General features: G+C 47.9%; 1 protein-coding gene across 1 annotated transcript in view; it reads left to right on the top strand.

Moving 5' to 3' along the window:
* The window catches only part of SCN8A (sodium voltage-gated channel alpha subunit 8), a 176,916-nt gene that overhangs the window by 140,968 nt on the left and 15,968 nt on the right, over window positions 1-19,980 (top strand). Inside the window, exons 19-23 of the mRNA XM_075551664.1 lie at window positions 3,781-4,065; window positions 9,345-9,398; window positions 9,879-10,016; window positions 11,179-11,283; window positions 17,181-17,451. Coding sequence (XP_075407779.1) covers window positions 3,781-4,065; window positions 9,345-9,398; window positions 9,879-10,016; window positions 11,179-11,283; window positions 17,181-17,451 — 853 coding nt within the window. The remainder of the gene's footprint in view (window positions 1-3,780; window positions 4,066-9,344; window positions 9,399-9,878; window positions 10,017-11,178; window positions 11,284-17,180; window positions 17,452-19,980) is intronic.

Below are 19,980 nucleotides of genomic sequence, written 5' to 3'. Positions count from 1 at the left end.
GACCTACAGGGTCGCTATGAGCCGGCATCAACGATGATAGTGGATGGGTTTTTTGGTCGTCCAGAGGTCTGTAATAGGTGAGCAGAGCCGTTGAGCGTTTTATTTGGGAGTCACTAGAAAGTGAAATACCAAAAAAATAAAATAAAGTGAAATATCTACAATAACATATTTTGCAATAAGATGATATGGACAGGAATAAGTTTGAACCCAGAGTTGGAATTGAGAATGTTGACACCCGGTGAGAGTACGTCAGGTAGCGCCAGGTGCACTCCTTGGTGGGGGCCAGTGTCCTGCCGTTTCCCAGCCCTTCTGTGAAACATTAACTACAAGAAGAAAACAAACGCTTTCACCAAGTTTATAGTAAGTTCCCCAATAATAAGCAGAACTGGTGCGTGCATTTTACTTAAATGCTGTTTTTCTTGTGAGGAGGAAAGTGTTTGTTTTTCATTCTCTTGTGTGGGTTTTTCTGTATCGCTAGCCCAAGAGAAATCTTAAAATAAGAAATCTTTGATACTTGAAGGCCATCAATGCAGTTGGGCCCAACTGTCACTGTGCTGCCCAGGAATCAGTTCAGCCCTTCCCTTGAGAAAGAACATGTGGCCCGAGCCTGTCCCGGGACACGGACACCAGTCCCCTCTCTCATCCCTCTAACCAGAGACCAGAATACAGACACCCCTACTGTCGGCAAAGGAATGCTGAGTGTAGTTCTTTGCCTTTCCCTCCTCCGTCGGACTCATTCGACACATGTGCTGTGCTCTCAAATTCTTGAGCATCTATTCACAGTAATGCTATGAGACATGCATGCATGTTTGTTGATTGTCAGTACCCAGTTGTCCAGGAAAGCCATGTTCCCTCTGCCAGACATGGAAAGCTAATCGACGGATCTTCTAGTGCCTAGAGAGCCGCAGCAAGGACAGCAATGCTGGAGGGTTAGTGCCATTGGGATGTTCTCACCAATGAGACGTGTAGCACTGGCTGAGTCACGGCTTCCGTGCTGGGGAAACAAAACAAATAGCTTTGTACAGATAGGAGGCACCCTGCTCTGAGTAATGCGGTCAGTATCTAGTTTTCAACAAGTAGAGTCATGCGGAAAAACGGGAGAGAGAAACCCCGATTTGTTGAACATCTCTCTCCAGGGAAATGTGAATGACCAGTTGAATGTATCTATAGTATATGGATTTGAAGTACATGGACAAGGTTTCTTCTTCCCCTTTGGTTGCTGATAAGAATGCCACAGAAATGACGAGCTAAAGTGTACAGTTGAATTGGAGCTAATACACTGTAGCTCATCAGTTCATGTTCATAGTGAGGAGGAATTAGTAGTGAATTTTACCCACTCTTTCAGCCGTTTAAGTCATAAAACTAACTAGGGTAAGCTAGTTCCCCCCTGGTTATGATTTACAGATGAAAATTCACTGGATTTTTAGGTTTTTGTGTTATTCAGAGCAAGCCTCAATAAATACCTTTGCATATCAATTCTTTTGCTCAGTATAAAAGTGCAAAGGTACCACTAAGTCCATTAGCTAAATATTCTTCCCTGTGGTAAACATCACCCCATCTTTAACTTGAGCACACAGGCAGAGAAGACAGGCTAAAGTAGGTCAGCACAGAAGGCAAAGATTATCCTCTGGAAGAGGGAGATTCCACATTGAGGTGCAAAGTCAGGGCCTCTTGTCCATGGCAAGGTTGAGAGGGTCTAAACAGTGGTTCTCAATCTTCCTCATGCCACAACCCTTTAATACAGTTCCTCATGTTGTGATGAAACACCCCCCCCCGCGAACATAAAATTATTTTCCTTGCTACTTCATAACTGTAATTTTGCTACTGTTATGAATCAGACGACCCCTGTGAAAGAGTCGGTCCACCCCCAAAGGGGTCGCGCTCCACAGGTTGAGAACCGCTGGTCTAATGGAAGGGCGTGATCTCTCCCCGACACTCGCTCCGCAGCAAGATGCCGTCCCATTAACTTGAGCCTTTGAACCTTCGCATTGTCTCTTCTCCGGTTTGGGCAACGGTTATCCCATTGGTAGACACCCTCCCTTCGCCCGTTCTTTTCGCACACTCCTTTGCTGCTTGGTGTTGCCACCAAAGAGTGGGCAAACTACAGGAAGACCTAAATTGATCGGATCACCTAGCTAATCTGGTCGTGAACAAATGTAACTGTCATTGTCCAGAACCGCCTGGAGGATTTTTCCAGATTCCAGATGTTCTGATTTTCCTTGCATTGGCTGTTGAAATAGAGCGATTATCTCCTAATGACAGAGCTGTTAGATCTAGAGATTTCTTGGTCTAAGTATTAAGAAATAACTGCCTCTCCATCTAAAGGCGTTCACATATGAATTGGAGAAACACAAAAATCAGTATTTTAATCTAAAAGCAAGAGCAAATTCTCAGCGGAATATCATTGCCCGCCCCCCTTGCTTTTTCTTTTAAATTGGGCAGAGTAGATCGCTCATCTCAGCCACGAGTTCTGATGCGTGACATTGCAATCAAAGGCAAAGTCAGAAGGTTAACAGAACATGGAAACTGAGTCGGGCCCGAAATGGACCCTGTAAGGACTCCTTCCTTTTTGCCCGGTTGCCTTTATTCTTGCTCCAGGAGCCTTCAACAGACACAGTCTCCCCACTCTAGGGCAGCCTTTGTGTGCCAAGGGCCTCCTGCTGAGGGCAGCAGCCTAAGAATGGATCAGAAATGAGTATCCTGACCTGCCGCTCTGTTTTCTCCCCCACCACCTGCAGTGAGTTCTGTAAGCACTTTAAGCTCCGCTGGTTGAGAACTCTAACAGGGAAAGTGTTGGCCAGCCTTGCTCACCTGTAGTGTGGAGCAAACCAAAGTTAACCGAGAAAACTTAGCTTTCTAAGAGATTTTTTCCCTTTGACTTTTTCCCGGCTGATTGAGCTTACTACTCAGTGATTTTTGATCGTCAGCCAGTTCTTGGGTTCCAAGCGCATTGATCTTAGCCATCCCAAACTCACTCCTATTGCACATACATTGTAAAGAATCAAGTCAAGCCCTGGACATGTCCACATGAGCCACCCCTCAATGCCTAGTTGCTGGTCTGCCGGCAGGGGGCGACTCATAGACCTAGGGCATACAAAGCCAGGGACCAAGGTGGGATGGGGTGGGGTGGGAGCAGGGAGACAGAAGAAGCAGCCTCCGTAAAAAGGCACATCTGTTCAGATTTTTATTTTATACTGTTTGGTAGAGGGAATATAGCTTTTCTTTTTTTTTTTTCTTGAGCCTGCAAATTATGCATGCTCAGCTACTGCCTGAAATAAAATAACTGGCCTTGCATAGTCATAAAGCGGATTTTATAGACTGGTGGTTTCACTGCTAACCCCAAAGGGTAGTTCTCTGTAGTTTTGAACAATCACACCTTGTTTTGCAGAGGGGGAATGTCTGTTGAAATTACTCAGGTTTTCCCATGGGACCAGATTGTAGGAGTCCAGGGAGGGGGAGACTGGGCTAAGAAAGATTTTGTTCTACCCCAGCTTGCTTCCTAGAGTGAAGACCTAGGTCTACAGGACAGGGGAATTGGTATTACCAGAAATAAAAATGTGATTTATTAAAATCACCCCCCCAAAAAAAAAACACATAGTGCATCGACTGAGACCATCTCAGCCCTCCCTGTGGATCTGCCCAGTTACTCCGATTCCTAAGATGGGGGTAGGGGGTCATACTCAGAGCAAGCCACACAGTGTCATTCCCCTCCTGGAAATCAAAAGGATGTGCCTGCCCCACTTCCTCTCAACACTCAGCAACCTCCCCCTTCCAATGCAGGTGGTGGTGAATGCCTTGGTGGGCGCCATCCCCTCCATCATGAATGTGCTGCTGGTGTGTCTCATCTTCTGGCTGATTTTCAGCATCATGGGAGTTAACCTGTTCGCGGGAAAGTACCACTACTGCTTTAATGAGACCTCTGAAATTCGGTTTGAAATTGAAGATGTCAACAATCTCACTGAGTGTGAAAAGCTCATGGAGGGGAACAATACAGAAATCCGATGGAAGAACGTGAAGATCAACTTTGACAATGTTGGGGCAGGTTACCTGGCCCTCCTGCAGGTGGTAAGTATGGTGGTTTTCCCGTCCCCCAGAGCTCAGACAGCTAACAAAAGCCATTCCCATTTAGCTCTTTCTCAGCCTTACTTCAGGACTAAGTTGTTCTGATTGGGTTAGACTCAGGAGAGCAATATCATTTCCCGAGCCAAATCCAGGGCAGCATCTTTCCTGAGTACTTGAGACTCTCGGTAAAGGGAGACTTGTTGCGAATCTACACAGCAAAACGTCTACCCATTCAACAGTTTCCATTCCTCACGTGCAGCCATTCTCACCTCTTTCTGAAGGATTCCTCCCCCGTTAGTCTAACTCAGTGCTCCCTAAGGTTTCCGTCGAATTATTCCAGTTGATACTTTCACATTGATGGCATAGTGATAGTTCTTAAAACAGCAGGGAGCCTTTCATTGTGTTCAGAATCAGAGTCTTGTTCAGCAACAAATAAAGATCTCTATAGTGGAATAAAGGAGCCCAGGTAGTCTAGTGGTTAAATGTTGGGCTGTCATCCACATGGTCAGCGGTTCAAAACTACCAGCCACTCCAAAGGAGGAAGACCGGGACTTTCTACTCCCGTACAGTCTCGGAAACCCACGGGGAGTCGCTATGAATCGGCATTGACTCCGTGGCAGTGAGTATGGTTTTGGGTTTGTAGTATGATAAAGTCGCAGAGAGAACCCCTCTCCCTAGGTCAAAGCATTTGGCTGAACCAAATGAAGAAACGCTGCGCATAGAGACAATAAAAGTGATGGCCGTGTTGATAGAGCAAAGCAGTTGTACATCTGAGCGATGCTAGCGTTGGCGATAGGAAGAAGAGTGTGGCCGCTTACTTGTGGGAAATTGGCCACTGCAAACCTTAAGAATAGCAGCAGAAGCTCGTCTGAGATCATCCTGGAAGATGAAAGCCTCCGATTGGAAAGCAGTCAAACACAGTGGAGGAATAGCTGCCTCTTCAAAGTAGAGTTGACCTTCAGGATGTGCGTGGAGCAAAGCTTCTGGAACCTTTATTTGCTGGTGTGGTGTGACTCAAAATGAGAAGAAGCCGTTGTAAGCATCCATTCCTAAAGAGGACATGAACGTACAGACGATGAACCTAGGGAGATTGGAAGCTGTCGACAATGGTGAGCTGAATTGGGCTGGTTATTTTGGATCAGATACTCACCTAGTCTGCCAAGCCAGAAATGACAATGAGGAAAGGCATCACATGCATCGTCAAAAAAGAAATATTTCAAGATCTGTTGGAGGTTCAGCACTGTCAGTGCTAGGATGATATTGCACCTGCAAGGAAGAAGTCCAGTTAATACAACTATTACTCAAAGTTACACCAATCACAAATGCCAACGAGGTAGAAATGGAAGGTTTTCATCAATGACTGGCATCTGAAATCGATCAAACATACAATTGGTCCGTTAGACCTTGATAATTACTGGTGATTGGAATGCAAACCTTGGGAACAAAGAAGAAGGCTCAGTTCTTGGAAAATAGAGCCTTGGTGATAGAAATAGTTCCAGAGATTGCAGGGAAAATTTTTTGCAAGATTGGCAACTTAATGCATTACAAATACTTTATCTCAACAACATAAGCGGCAGCTATAGACATAGATGTTATCAGATGGCATACACAGAAATCAAATCCATGATATCTGTTAAGAAAAGACTGGAGAAGTGTATTGGTCAGACAAGGCCAGAGACCAACTACTCCTATGAAAGTTGAAATTGAAACTGGAGAAAATTAAAACCAGTCTACAAGAGCCGAAGTACAACCTTAAACAAATCCCACCTGAAGTGAGAGACCATCGCAAGAACAGATCTGACACACTGAACACTAACGACAAGACTAGACATTGTGAAATGACATCAAGGGCACCAAAGACAAAAAGAAAAGACCCAAATGGATATCAGAAGAGAGTTCTAAACTTGTTCTAGAACATAGAGTAGCCAAAGTGAATGGAAGAAATGATGGAGTAGAAGAGAATAGAAGATTTCAAAGGGCAGCTTCAGCGGACAATCTACTGTAATGTAATGCGCAAAAACCTGGAGAAAGAACGCCAAAAGGGAAGAATGAACTTGATATTCCTCAAGCTGAAAGAAAAGGAAAAAGTCCAAGCTTCAAGTTGCAATATTGAAGGATTCTATGGGCCAAATAGTAAACTACACAGGAAGCATCGAGACAAAACAGAAGTATCCACAGAACCACAGTGCTAAAAATGCCTAAAATTACCTATGTTCAGCCATTTCAGAGGGTAGCATATCAGCACAAACCGATAGTACTACAGGAAGACGCCCAAGCTACATGAAAGGCATTTACAAAAAACAAGGCTCCAGGAATTGACAGATTACCAGTTGAGATGTTTCAACAAATGGAAGGCAATGCTAAGAGTGCTCATTCATATTTGTCAAGAAATTACAATTTTCCTGACCAACTGACTGGAAGAGATTTATATGCATGCTCATTCCCCCAAAAAAGGTGATCTAGCACAATATGGAAATTATTGAACAATATCTGTCACATAGAAGCAAACGTTTTCCAATGACAACTCAAAAATGGTTGCAACAGTTCATTAACAGGGGACTTCCAGAAATTCAAGCTAGATGTAGAAGACGACATGGGATGAAGGAGGGTATCATTGTTGATGCTAGAATCTTACATGAAAGCAGATGATACCAGGAAAATATTTACCTGTGTTCTATTGACTATGCAAAGACGCTTGACCGTGTAGGTCAGAATGAATTCTAGATAACATTGTGAAGAGTGGAATCCCAAAACACTGTGCTCGTGCAGAGCCTGTGCATAGGCCAAGAGGCAGTCGTTTGAACAGAACATGGTCTGGGATCACCACACTTAGCCTGTATACGGAGAAAATAATTCAAAGAACTGGCCTATGTTAGGAAGAACGAGCCATCACAAGTGGGGAAGACTTCTCAGCAGCCTGTGATAAGCAAATGGCACAACCTTGCTGGCTGAAAAATGAAGAGCACAAATTGATGATGCTCAAAGATGACAGCTTTTAGTATGCCCTCAACATAAGCAAAAATCCTCATAAACCATAAGCAGCATCGTGGTTACCAGCAAATATTGAAGTTGTCCAGACTTTCCTTTTACTTGACTCAACAGCCCGTGGTCATGGAAGCAGCAGCCCAGAAATGAAACATGTTGCACTGTGCGTAACAAAGCCTTGAAGTGTTCAGAGATGTCATTTTAAGAACCCTGGTGTGGCTGACCCAAGCCAGGGTGTTTTCAAGCATCACATTCATATGCATGTGAAACAAAAGGTGCAAAGTGACTAAGAAAGACCAAAGAGGAATTGATACCATTGAATGTGGTGTCAGGGAAGACTACTCAATAAACCAGGGACTGCCAGAGGAACTAATAAATCTGCCTTGGAAGAAATTCAGCCAGACTGCTCCTTGGAAGCAAAGATGGTGCGACTTGGTCTCACGTACTTTGAACATGTTATCAAGAGGGATTAGTCCTTGGGGAAGGAGGTAGTGCTTGGGAAAGTAGAGGGACGGTGGAAAAGCCGATGATCTTCAATGAGGTGGATTGACTCAGTAGCTGCAACAATGGACTCAAACGTAGGAACACTTTGGAGGCTGGCACCTCACTACAACAACAAAGTTAATTAAAGAGAGAAGAATTGAGCAGTGTTAGGATGCCACCAGATGAAGATCCTAAAATTAATGTTCAAGTAAGACATGATTTAATTGTATAGGTAGGTAATTCTCTTTTGCCTGAGTTCTTTCTGTCATACATAGTTTTTCTTGATATCATATATCATATAAGACTGGTTGATGCAATGCAAGCTCATAGGCTTTGGAATCGGATCGATGTAAGATTGAGCCAAACTCCAGTATTCAGTAGCTGGGTAACTTTGAACAAATTGCTCATACTTCTATGAGCATGTCTTCATCTATTAAATGTTGAGAATAGAACTTCCATTGCACAGTATTGTGAGGGAATTCATATTTTTATTAAAAGTTCTTGGTACACTGCCTAGCTCATGACCAGAGCCAGTTGTCATCGGGTTGGTCCTGGTTCATGGGCACCCCAGTGTGTGTGAAAATAGAAGGTGCTCTGGTTCTGGATTTCCAGAAGGTGATTACCAGACTTTCTTTCAAGTACCTCTAGGCAGACTTTGAACCTCCACCCACTCAGCTCCACACCTGGAGCCTAGCATATCAATACCCTATCAATGGTGGCAGTGTCGGGTAAGTGTCAGACTACCAACCAAAGGTCAGCAGTTCAAACCCACCATAAAGATTTACAGCCTGGAAAACCCTAAATACGATCACTGTGAGTAGGGATCAATTTGCTGGCACTATGGCTTTGGTTATTATTTGTCTTTATCCTACAGATATTGGGAGAATTCAAAGTTACAGGTGAGGCGTTCAGCCTAACCTCGCACATGCTTAGCGTTCACTATTGGTACTACCAGTCCAAGTTAATGGAGTGGTCAGTGGGCTAGCTCACCCCACAGGTCTTGTGCTGTTTCCCAACCCAGTACAAGAAGTTGGACTCCAAGCTGAATGTGAACCAGAACAGCTCCAGTGCATACCCAGCCGGTCAAACGCAGTCAGAGTCCCCATCAAGTGCCAGGCATGATCTTAGCGTTGCTAGGGCCACCGGATGAATAATGAACTGTCTGTGGCCTCAACGAGCTTAGACTCTGGTTGAATACATAAAATTTAAATAAAACATAGAGAATGTTCTATTGCTTATGGATATTTGTGTTCAAAACTAAGGTATTCGAGACTGCAGGAATATAGATTCGTGAGGGCCTGTCAAGAATGAAGTCAGTGTTGCCCCCATCATAGACTGTATATGAGTAGCTATTAGTAGGGGATTTTCTGATCTTCTTTTTTTCTGTTTGATTAAGGCACCGTGGTATACGTACCCCCCCCCCCCCGCAGCTCTTGCTTTACACTGTGTTTTAAATCACCCGTCAATGGAGCCTATGTTCTAAGCACCCTCAGTACATTCCTGTCCTTCACTCCTAATACACATGCCTTTTCCTGACGCTAGGCAACCTTGCTAAGGCCCTTGTTAAGGCCTTTTGTAAACCATTGCTCCAGGAACTGAGTTGTCAGCATGTTTCTTTGGAGTTATTCTCAGGGACTTGGACAGTGCCCCCATTAGGAACCTGTTTTAGCAAATAAAAGAGTTGATGTGCAAGTTTGAGGCTATACACACTCCCTGCCCTGTGTTTCCACTAATCCAAAGCCTGGCCTTCCAGAGCCCTGCCTGGACCCCATCTGCCTAACAGGCACGGTCTAATGATGCACTCTGTTTGCCAGGCAACCTTCAAAGGCTGGATGGACATCATGTATGCCGCGGTTGATTCTCGAAAGGTAAGGATGTGCATGGCGAAATCACGCTTAGCAGGTCCAAAAGCAAGTGACATGGAGAATTTCCCCAAGCAAGAGGGAGGGAGGGAGGAATGGAGAAGGTATCCTTTCTGTTTGGAACTCTATTGCTTCCTTTATTGATTTCAGATCATTTTCCTCCTCCCAGCAAGTCATCATTGGCTCTAGATGATTAGACTGTTGATTTCCCCTGGTCCCAGGGCAGCCATCTACTCTTTAGCTCTGTTGTGAGATAAAAACGGAGTTCCCCACAGGCAGCCCCACCCCTTCCCCCTCACCTTATGATTTGCATATTTCCCACCGATAGCAAGACAGGGAGGTGTCCCCCGTTTAAGGGCAGGAAGATGTCCAGAGAGTATCTCAGACTCCCTTCGCCAGTGGTCAGTGTTGGCTGTGGCATGTTGGAGTGACCCAGACGGTCCCCAAGCTGGGAGGTGACTCTCCTTTCTCTCCTGCCTTGGACAGGTTGACGAGCAGCCCAAGTATGAGGACAACATCTACATGTACATCTACTTTGTCATCTTCATCATCTTCGGCTCCTTCTTCACGCTGAACCTGTTCATTGGTGTCATCATTGATAACTTCAATCAACAAAAGAAAAAGATAGGTCTCCTCCCCTCAGTGCCAGTGGTCGGAGGCCACCCCAAATGACAGACACTTCCAGAGAGAGAGAGAGAGAGTGAAGGTGCCTCTCTGTCTCTGAGACCCGTATTGTCACCTCGCTGTGGCGTGAGCTGTACCACACATTAGCCTCAGCCCCCTCTTTCTGTAGGGGGTGATATCTTACCCCATGCGACTCGTTACATGTACTGGCTGTCTTTTTCTCCTGAGGCTGTTACTGATTTGAGCGTCCCACCTGAAGGAGGCAGGGCCAGAGAGTCCCTCTAGTGTCAGGTGGAAAGAGGGAAACGGAAGGTTAATGACAGGCGTGAGCGGCAGAAAGGGTATCACCATTCTGCCTGTGTGAGCCCTGGGAATCCCTGTCCAATTGGGACTTTCCAGATCATGCTTGGAAAGCTCATTTTCCAGACGATGAGCGCTTTCCCACAGTAGTCAAATTGCGAAGATTACGCTTGTCGTTCATTTCTATGTCTGTCCCAACAAATTGCTTTCTGACACCACTATTACTTGATTTTTTAATATCCTCTGAAATAAATGAACCGTTAGATAGGACATAAAAGATTTTTAATGTTGTTTCTGGAATTCTATCAGGCAAACAGACCCCCCCAAAAAATTTTGTGTGTGAAATGGGACTATTGCTCAAGTTTACCCATCCCTGACCAAAACCAATAATCACACTCATCACCATTGAGTCAAGGCCAGGGCATCATAGTAACAGGATAGGACAAAGTCGAACAGCCCCAAGTGGTCCCTCGGGTTGCAGAAGCAGGCCGCCACGTCGTTCTGCGGAGTGACTGGTGGAGTGAAAACGCCGACCTGCTAGTCAGCTGCCAAGCACTTACCTGCTGTGCTGAACAGAACTCCCTGCCCTTCCCTGGGGATTCCGTACTTGGGTAGTTCATTTTCTTTCTACCAACAAAAGGCCCATCTCAGAAATCCCAACCCGAGGACACAGCCAGGGTTGGCCTTGAATTAGAGTAGACGTCCCAGTTGTACCTCACTCTAGGACAACTGTGGGTGGAAGTGACTTGCAAGAGGGATAAAGGAGAGCGCTCTCCCTCGGGTCTCGGGGTGGATCCTGACGTCCAAAGCCACCGCCTGTGAGAGCCAGTTGTAATTACCCGTTCTGTTTTCTCTCCTTTACTTTGGAGGGCAAGACATCTTCATGACCGAAGAACAGAAGAAGTACTACAACGCCATGAAAAAGCTGGGCTCCAAGAAACCTCAGAAACCCATTCCCCGCCCCCTGGTGCGTGTGCTGTGCAGCCTGAGGGCATACGGAGAACTCAGGTTGGGGCGGGCCGTTGTACTGCTCGGGCTACTGAAAGAGAAAGACAAGTGGCTGGGTTGTCTAGGGCCCGCCAACCCTCTTCCAGCCGCCCCATCCGAAATAGCTGAATAAGGTGGCAGAAGAGAGGGGTGACTTTGACGTTAGCCCTACGCCTTTCCCAAGAGCCTTCCTTGAGGAGCAGCCGAGAATTGGCATATGACTCGCATTGACTCCGACCCTGGTCGAGAGATGTTTCCAGAGATAGTCGAAGGGGAAGACACAGGGAGGGGTGTAAGAGTTAAGGACAATGGAGGTAACGACTGTTAAATACGTAGTCCTGCAGTGCCGGCAATCTGTGAGAAGAAGGACGGACGGCTAGACATGCTGACTGAGTGGGAGGGAGAGTGGAGGGTGCCCACAACTACATGTAGACTGGGGGCGGGGAGGACCAGGAGTTTGCAGGCTTCACGGGTTATTTGTACATGAGTACAATAACTGCTTCAGCTTACATCCCTGAATGTGGTGGAGCACATGGACAAAGTTGTCAAAACTTCTTGGATGTACCAAACACCTTGAGGGAATGAGTCTCTGGGCCTGGGGACTCAGGACCATGGATGGTGTCAAGAGACCCCAAAGTCTGTAGGCATAGAGCGTAGTCTACAAAGACAACGTTCTACACCCTACAGTGAGTAGCAATTGAGGCAGGGGACTTCTTAAAAGTTTGTGATCACCCAGCTAAGGTGCAACTGTTGGTCTCTCCCTGTCCGGAGGAAGGAAGAGCAGTGAAAATCAAGAACACGTGGAAACAATCCGTCCAATAACTAAGGACCACTAAGCAAGCATGGATCTCTGGCTGCTCTGAGAGGCAACACGTCAGGTCTTGGGTAGAGTGGGAGGACAGCGTGGACCAGAACCCGAAAACGTGCACGAGACCAGACCCACTGGTCAGCTAGAAACTAGTGGGAGCCTGAGACTAGGACTCTTGGTCACCCTCCACTGCAGAACTGAACTCACCCTTCTGGATCAATTTCCTACCAGACAATAGGTCTACAGAGGGAACAATGACACTGTTTTGGTGTGCACATCTTAGAACAATTGGCCGTTTGGGCCCCGGGGGAACTTTGACACAAGGACAAAGTTCCGCAGGGTTCGGAAAGAAAGAGGGAAACAGGAAACAAAAGGGGGTCATGAGATGGGTGATGTTACATTGAGGATTTGCCATGACAAGATGAAACAATGTGTTTGAGTCATTGAATGTATTACATACTGTTGATCTGCTCTGTAAACCTTTGCCCAGTTCAACCCCGCAAAGTTAAAAAATGTATGTCAAAAGTGAACAAAATCCAAACTCACTCCCTTCCAGTCGATTCTGACTCACAGGATCCTTTAGGGTGGGCTCCTGGGTCCACCCTGACGCTGTGCATCTGTAGGCAGCAGAAAACCTCATCTTCCTCCAGTGGATTCACACTGCTAACTCCCCAGTGCATCCCCCGCCACGCCACCAGGCTTCCCAGACGTTTTGTTTAATGAACAAAGGGAAGGGAAAACTTGCTGGTTTCTCTCGTACGTGCACGAGGTAGGATTTAGTCTGCTCATCTTCTCCAGCCAACAGGCACGTCTTTACAAGAGGGGCCAGGAGCAAACCGATGTCTCTGGCTGCCTGTGGGAGAGGAAGGGAGACACCGGCAGAGTCTGGCCCACCGCCTCTCAGACTGCGCCTCCAGTGGGACAGCGCCGGCCGCGGCCATGCCGCTGTGCCCTGTTCTTGGGGTTGGTTCCCTTTGTTCCGAGGAGGAGCAGCTGAGCTCCTGAATTTCTCCATCTGGCTGGGTGGACGGCTCTTCGCTAACTTGTCCTGCACCCCACGTAGTTCACACCCACCTGCCCAACTTCTGAGCTAGCGCTCAGCCCTAGAGCTCAGCCCTGTTGACAGCCCCGAGTTAAAATAACCTTGAAAACAAGCCTACCTGCTTTATTTTTAAAGTGAGGGAATCTTACAGGAAAAAGACTACTTCCTTTATGCTAGAAATGTCCCTTTTGTGTCAATTACTTGAAACTAAGTGGAATAGAAAGGAATATTGATAAAGTTTTGTTTAGTGTTTTGCCGATAAGAACCTAAGTCTATTTCCACACTAAAAGAAAAAAGCTTATTGAGACAAGAAACATGAATGAAGACTAATCAAGAGTATTTTTAAAGTGTGAGAAGCTTCATTGTAGCTTTGTGGGCCACATGAAACCTCTGCTATGATCCGCTTGTTTTTCTACTTATTCAGCAAATATTCATAGCTATCCTCCTATGTACCAGGTACTGGGCATAAAGTGATGAACAACATGTATGTGTTTCTGTGGTACACGTGAGAGCCCTAGAGATGCTCTCGGGTGAGTGAAGCATTGAACTGCTAACGGAAAAGCTGGTGGATTGATCCCAGCTCCTGCCGCATGGAAGAAAGATGTGTCTATCTGTTCCCCAAACTATTGAGAGCCTCAGGAGCCCAGTGTAGGACTGCTTGAGTCACAGTCCACTCACTGGAAGCGAGTTTGGCTGTTGTTACGGTGTAGTTTACAGTGCAGAGGGGGAGGCAGATCATAAATAAGCAATCAGCTATTGTCAGATGAGAAATATTGTGGGAAAAAAAGCTAAGGAGAGGCCCGAACTGAGTAGGGAAATGAGTAGATTCCATGGAACAGTCAGGAACCCCCCTCAGGAGGACGTGAGTATGAACCCAGGAGCTGGAGAAGGAGAGGCCTGGGGAAGCCAGCACGGCTCTTCAGGCAGGGAGGTTGGTGCAGCCAGGTGCCAAGCAGAGACAGGAGCGGAGCAGAATGGAAGGTGTTCCTAATATGTTTTTAATAAATCATTTTATTGGGCGTTCTTACAGCTCTTAAAACAGTCCATACCTCCATTGTGTCAAGCACATTTGTACATAGGTTGCCACCATCATTTCCAAAACATTTTCTTTCTACTTGAGCCCTTGGTGTCAGCTCTTTTGTCCCCTCCCTTCCACCCTTGTGAACCCTTGGTAATTTACACATCATTTTTATTTTCATATTTCACGCCATCCACTATCTCCCTTCACCCACATTTCTGTTGTTCATCCCCCTGGGAGGGGGGTGGGGTGGCTTATACATCAATCATTGCTATCAGTTACTTCCCCTTCTCCCCATAGCTTCCCCTACCGTAATGGTATTGCTACTCTCATTATTGGTCCTGAGGGGGTTATCTGTCCTAGATTCTGTGTATTGTGAACTCTTATCTGTACCAGTGTACGTGCTCTGGTCTAGCCAGATTTGTAAAATAGAACTAGGATCATGATAGTGGGGGGGAAGAAGCATTAAAGAACTAGAGGTATGTTGTGTGTTTCGTTTGTATTGTACTGCACCCTGGCTGGCTTGTCCCTTCCTTGTGACCCTTCTGTGAGGGAATGTTCATTGTCTTCAGGTGGGCTTTGGGTCTCCACTCTGACCCCCACCCCTTGTTTGCATCAAAATGGTTGTTTTTGGTCTTTTGATACCTGATCCTGTCAACACCTCATGATCACACAGGCCTAGTGTGCTTCTTCCATGTGGGCTTTGTTGCCTCCCTGCTACATGGCTGATTGTTTGTCTTCAAGCCTTTAAGACCCCAGACGCTGTATCATGTAATAGCCAGGCACCATCAGCTTTCTTCAACACATTAGCTTATGCACCCATTTTGTCTTCAGTGATCGTGTCAGGAAGGTGAGCATCACAGAATGCCAGGTTATTAGAACAAAATGTTCTTGCATTGAGGGAGTACTTGAATAGAAGCCCAATGTCCATCTGCTTACCTTAATACTTATAACCTATAAATATATGTGCATAGACCTATATCCCTCTCATTATCTGTTAATATATTTACTTATGGGCATGCTTGTGTTTATACCTCTGTAAATGCCTTTTGCCTCCTAGTTCTTCCCTCCATTTCCTTTTACTTTCCTCCTGCCCCACCATCATGTTTGACCTTCATTCCTCTCTCTCTGCTTCCTCTTGGCTACACTGCTCTTGATCAGACCCCACCAGGCACTCTGCACCCTCCTTGCCATCGATTTTAGACCTGTTATTCACTTGTACCTGGTTTGTTGGCTCCCCCCTCCTTTCCCCCCCCCTCCTCCTCTTCCCCTGCCCTACCCCGGAACCATTGGCCCTCTTGTTTTCTCCTTGGGCTTATTTATCCTGCCTGTCTTATACAGATAGACACGAAAAAGGAAAGGAAAACAAAAAATAGCCTATGAATAGTTCCAGGTCTGTCTGCTGACCGTTAGGAATATTTTCCGATCGGGTCTCATCAGTGCCCCGCGTCCATCCACGGTCTGTTTGCAGAACTCCTCCGACCTTCACTCTGCTCCCCTCACTGGGGCGCTCCCTTTGAGTTGTGCCCCAGTGTGTGGGCAGCCCGGGCACAATTCCTGCACTGGTCTCCAGTGCTGCCCCCTCTTCCGTCTTCCGTAGCGGTTGGGTTGGGATGCTGTTCTCTCTCTTTCTCTCCCCCTCCGCCCCTCTTAGTTGCTCCCTGTGGTCTGGGAAGACCTGCCCTTCTCCCCGGGCTGTATCCTCAGTGCTGTCCTCTGTAGCGCATGCTTGGGGGTGGGGGTGTTGACAGACGTAACTGGGATAGGGGCCAGCCCATCTTCACAGACCTTTCTGTTAGCTCACTGCTTTAAACCGGTATGCTGCCCCCAAGGCTTGGCGCACCACGTTGAGGTCTGGTCCCTCTCTCCCTTTCCTGTGGAGACATAACGGTGCCCTCCCCATGGTGGATTAGTGCCCTGTTACCTTCCAATGCCTTAGTCTTTCCCCCCCACCTTTTTACCTTCTCTCCCGCCCGCCCCTCTTTTCCCCTTCTTTATGTTGGTGTGCTGTGTGCATCATTGGGCTTGGTCTGTCTCCTGCTTGTGTGTCTGTCCCTCAACCTGTGAATTATGTATTACATAGTTCTTTTTCTGTTCTCACTGTTTTGATTGGACTGACCTCAGTGGACGCATCTTGTGAGAGGTGTTGTTAAGTCTGGTTAATAAATCGAGATCCCGTTTGTGCACGCCCATCAAGAAGCCATTGCATGGCTTCGGAGGGGGTGGTGTGGTCCAGTTGTGTCTTTCAGTCGTCACACATGCTATGTGAAGACTGCTCTCGACGGGGGAAGAGACGGTGGACCAGCCAGGTCGTGGTTAGAGGTCCAGGGGGAAATGGTAGAGGCGTAGCCCAGAGCAGGGGCAACAGAAACGGAATTCATTTGGATGACCTCAAGGAATATCGTAGTAGAATAAACAGGACATCCTCCTCAATGGATTAGATGGCGGTGAAGGAGAGGCAAAGATAAGAACGACCCTCAGATTTCTGGCCTGCAGGACTGGGTGAATAATTGCGATGAGGAAGACAGAGGTGTAAGTTGGGCGGGAGTATGGGAAGGGTCTTCCGTCTGCTTCGAGCATGTGCAGTTGGAAATTCTTAGAAGTCAAGGAGGGAGGTCAAGAAGACAAGTGAGTATACGACCGGAGGGTCTAAGGAAAGGTCTGGCTGGGGAAGGGAAAAGTGAGGGGCGTGCATACATAGATGTTAGGTAAGCAGAGGACAGGAGCACCCTAGGGAGAAAGCCTGGAGAAAGGAGAACGCAAATGCAGGAAGAAATGGCTGGCACATGAGGCTACAGAGAGGAGCTGGCGACAAGGAAGGCATCCGCATGTGTGTGGTGGCGTAGGCACAAAAGAGAAGGGCGGGGATTTTAGGGACCTTTTTGTGCAATCCCATGGACTGTGAGCTCTGTCCGTGCTTCGGGTCGAGCAGCGGGATAGAGATGGCTTGGTTAGGTCTGCCTTGAAAGCCTGTTGTGAATCTTGTTTCCTCTCTCCGTCCCTCTCCAGAACAAAATCCAAGGCCTGGTCTTCGATTTTGTCACGCAACAAGCCTTTGACATTGTGATCATGATGCTCATCTGCCTTAACATGGTCACGATGATGGTGGAGACGGATACCCAGAGCAAGCAGATGGAGAACATTCTCTACTGGATCAACTTCATCTTTGTCATCTTCTTCACCTGTGAGTGCGTGCTCAAAATGTTTGCCCTGCGCCACTACTACTTCACCATCGGCTGGAACATCTTCGACTTTGTGGTCGTCATCCTCTCCATCGTCGGTGAGTGCGGCAGGCGGGCAGAGGGGGGGCCGGACTGACCTGCCAGACGCAGATTTCCTGGGAGAACAGCAGACAACACAAGTCCAGGCCGGCCTTGCCCACCCTACCCCCAGGAGATAGCTCAAGCCCCCACGGGCCCATGAAGTGTCACAGGGGCCTGCCTGGCCGGTTGCATGGTCAACAGGCTTCCCTGGGCCGTTCATAGTAGTTTCAAGTTGTGCATTTTGTGCGGGGGAGAAGGGGCAGGTAGATTTGATTCTTGGGTTCAAAAAGTTTGCAGTCTCACAGGGAAGGTGAAAGGATCTTATTATTTAAAAATCTGGCCGTGAGTATAAAATAGAAACCCGAATGGTAAGAGATTGTTGTTACATTGGAGATTAGTGATGTGATCTAGGGAAATTCGGTGGTGGTGGTGGTGGTGGTGGTGGTGTGTGTGTGGTGGTGGTGGCAGTGGTGGCGGTAGTGGTGTGTGTGGTAGTGGTGGAGGTGGTGGCGGTGGTGGTGGTGGCGGTGGCGGCGGTGGTGGTGGTGGTGGTGGCGGTGGTGGCGGTGGTGGCGGTGGCGGTGGTGGAGATGGTGGCGGTGGCGGTGGTAGTGGTGTGTGTGGCAGTGGCGGTGGTGGAGGTGGTGGCGGTGGCGGTGGTAGTGGTGTGTGTGGTGGTGGTGGTGGTGGTGGAGGCGGTGGTGGTAGTGGTGTGTGTGGTGGCGGTGGTGGCGGTGGTGGTGGAGGTGGTAGTGGTGTGTGTGGTGGTGGTAGTGGTGTGTGTGGTGGCGGCGGCGGTGGTGGCGGTGGAGGTGGCGGTGGCGGTGGTGGTGGTGGAGGTGGAGGTGGCGGCGGTGGTGGTGGAGGTGGCGGTGGTGGTGGTGGAGGTGGAGGTGGTGGCGGTGGTGGTGTGGGTGTTGTCGACGATGACGACATTGCTCACTAAGCTGTGTGTCAGGCTCTATGTGAGAGCCTCACCCCTGCATGGTCTCATTAGCTGTATGACAACATAGAAAGTAGGCCACTATTTTCTTGCCATCAATGTATAGATGCCGTAGGTGACTCAACTAGGAGGTGGCCGAACCCAAGCAGAGGTCGATCTCCTCCCAAACTCCATGTTTCTGACAGAGACTGGTGTGTATTTTGCTTTAACCTAAAGATGTGGATCAGAGGTGTTGCCCTACGTGGCAGGCAGGCAGAAGGAAGTGCTGCCCTCTTGTCCCCGGGAGGCATCTTGAAGGTGACACTGTGCCTTGCTTCTAGGTAGGTGTGGCCACCCATCTGGCTCAGAGCTCGGTAGCCAGCCTGTATTCATGGAAGGACTGTCTGGACAGAAGGCAGTCGTTGGCTCTTCCCTGCTGCCTTACCCTCCAAAGTTTTCTTGTCAAGGATACGATGGTGCTTCAAAAGGCTTGTGGGAAAATTCCATTTTCTGAGACCTTCTGGACGCCCCTCATTGTTTCCTTAAGTGTGTCGATACCTGGGACCTGAGTCCCACACATGTCTCGTTCTGGAGACCAGTGTACGTGGTTTGTTAAGACAGACACCTGTGTTCTGCTGTTAGAGCAGAACACACAACGAAGAATTTGAGGGCGAAAGTGGTTTGGCAGGTGAACTCCTCAGGGCCAGTGGTGGAGGGAGGGTGGGGCGGAAAGGGGGAACCAATCACAAGGATCTACATATCACCTCCTCCCTGGGGAACGGACAACAGGAAAGTGGGTGAAGGGAGACATCGGACAGTGTAAGATATGATAAAATGATAATAATTTATCAATGATCAAGGGTTCATAAAGGGATGGCGGCTGGGGAGGGAGGGGAAAACGAGGAGCTTATACCAAGGGCTCAAGTAGAAAGCAAATGTTTTGAGAATGATGATGGCAACAAATGTACAAATGTGCTTGACACCATGGATGGATGGATGGATGGATTGTGGTAAGAGTTGTACGAGCCCCAATAAAATGATTTTTAAAAAAGCGTTGCCAAACAGAAGCAGAACTCGGAGCTTTGGACAATTCTGCAAACTCAGGACCTTTGTCTTAGAACATTCACCGAAGGCTTCAGTTTAAGAGCGTCAGCCTGTGACTGATGGACACCACCAGCTTATCGCAGCAGAAAGCGCACCAGTGAAGGCTAAGTGGGACGGCAAGAATGAAAGGCAATGTGTGCCTCGGGAAGCTCCATCTGTGGTCCTCCGAGACAGGAACGGACCGTCCCGGAGCAGCTCCGTGATCAGCAGAACTGTTCCAAGGGGCACAGGAAGCAGCTCCTTCTGGGTTTCAAGGGCGGGCACTGTCTCCTTGATTTCAGTCAGAGCGAAGCCCCCACAGCTCCAAAGCGAGCACTGCCGTCGGGGCGAGGGCCAGGACTGCTGTGTTCGAGGGGCAGAAGGATGGAGCCTGCCGACACAGTAGAGTCACCACTCAGGTGGACCAGGAACGGGGCCACTCCACACCAAGGAACAGAGCTGCTCTCCCGCTGTCCTAGAAGGTAGCAGTGAAGGCCAGACTCCAGAGGACATGGGCAGCAGCACGCAGAGTCTGCAGGGC

This window comes from Tenrec ecaudatus, chromosome 6 (assembly GCF_050624435.1).
Source record: "Tenrec ecaudatus isolate mTenEca1 chromosome 6, mTenEca1.hap1, whole genome shotgun sequence".
In the NCBI taxonomy this organism is placed as follows: Eukaryota; Metazoa; Chordata; class Mammalia; order Afrosoricida; family Tenrecidae; genus Tenrec; species Tenrec ecaudatus.
This window is presented reverse-complemented; position numbering and strand designations above follow the sequence as displayed.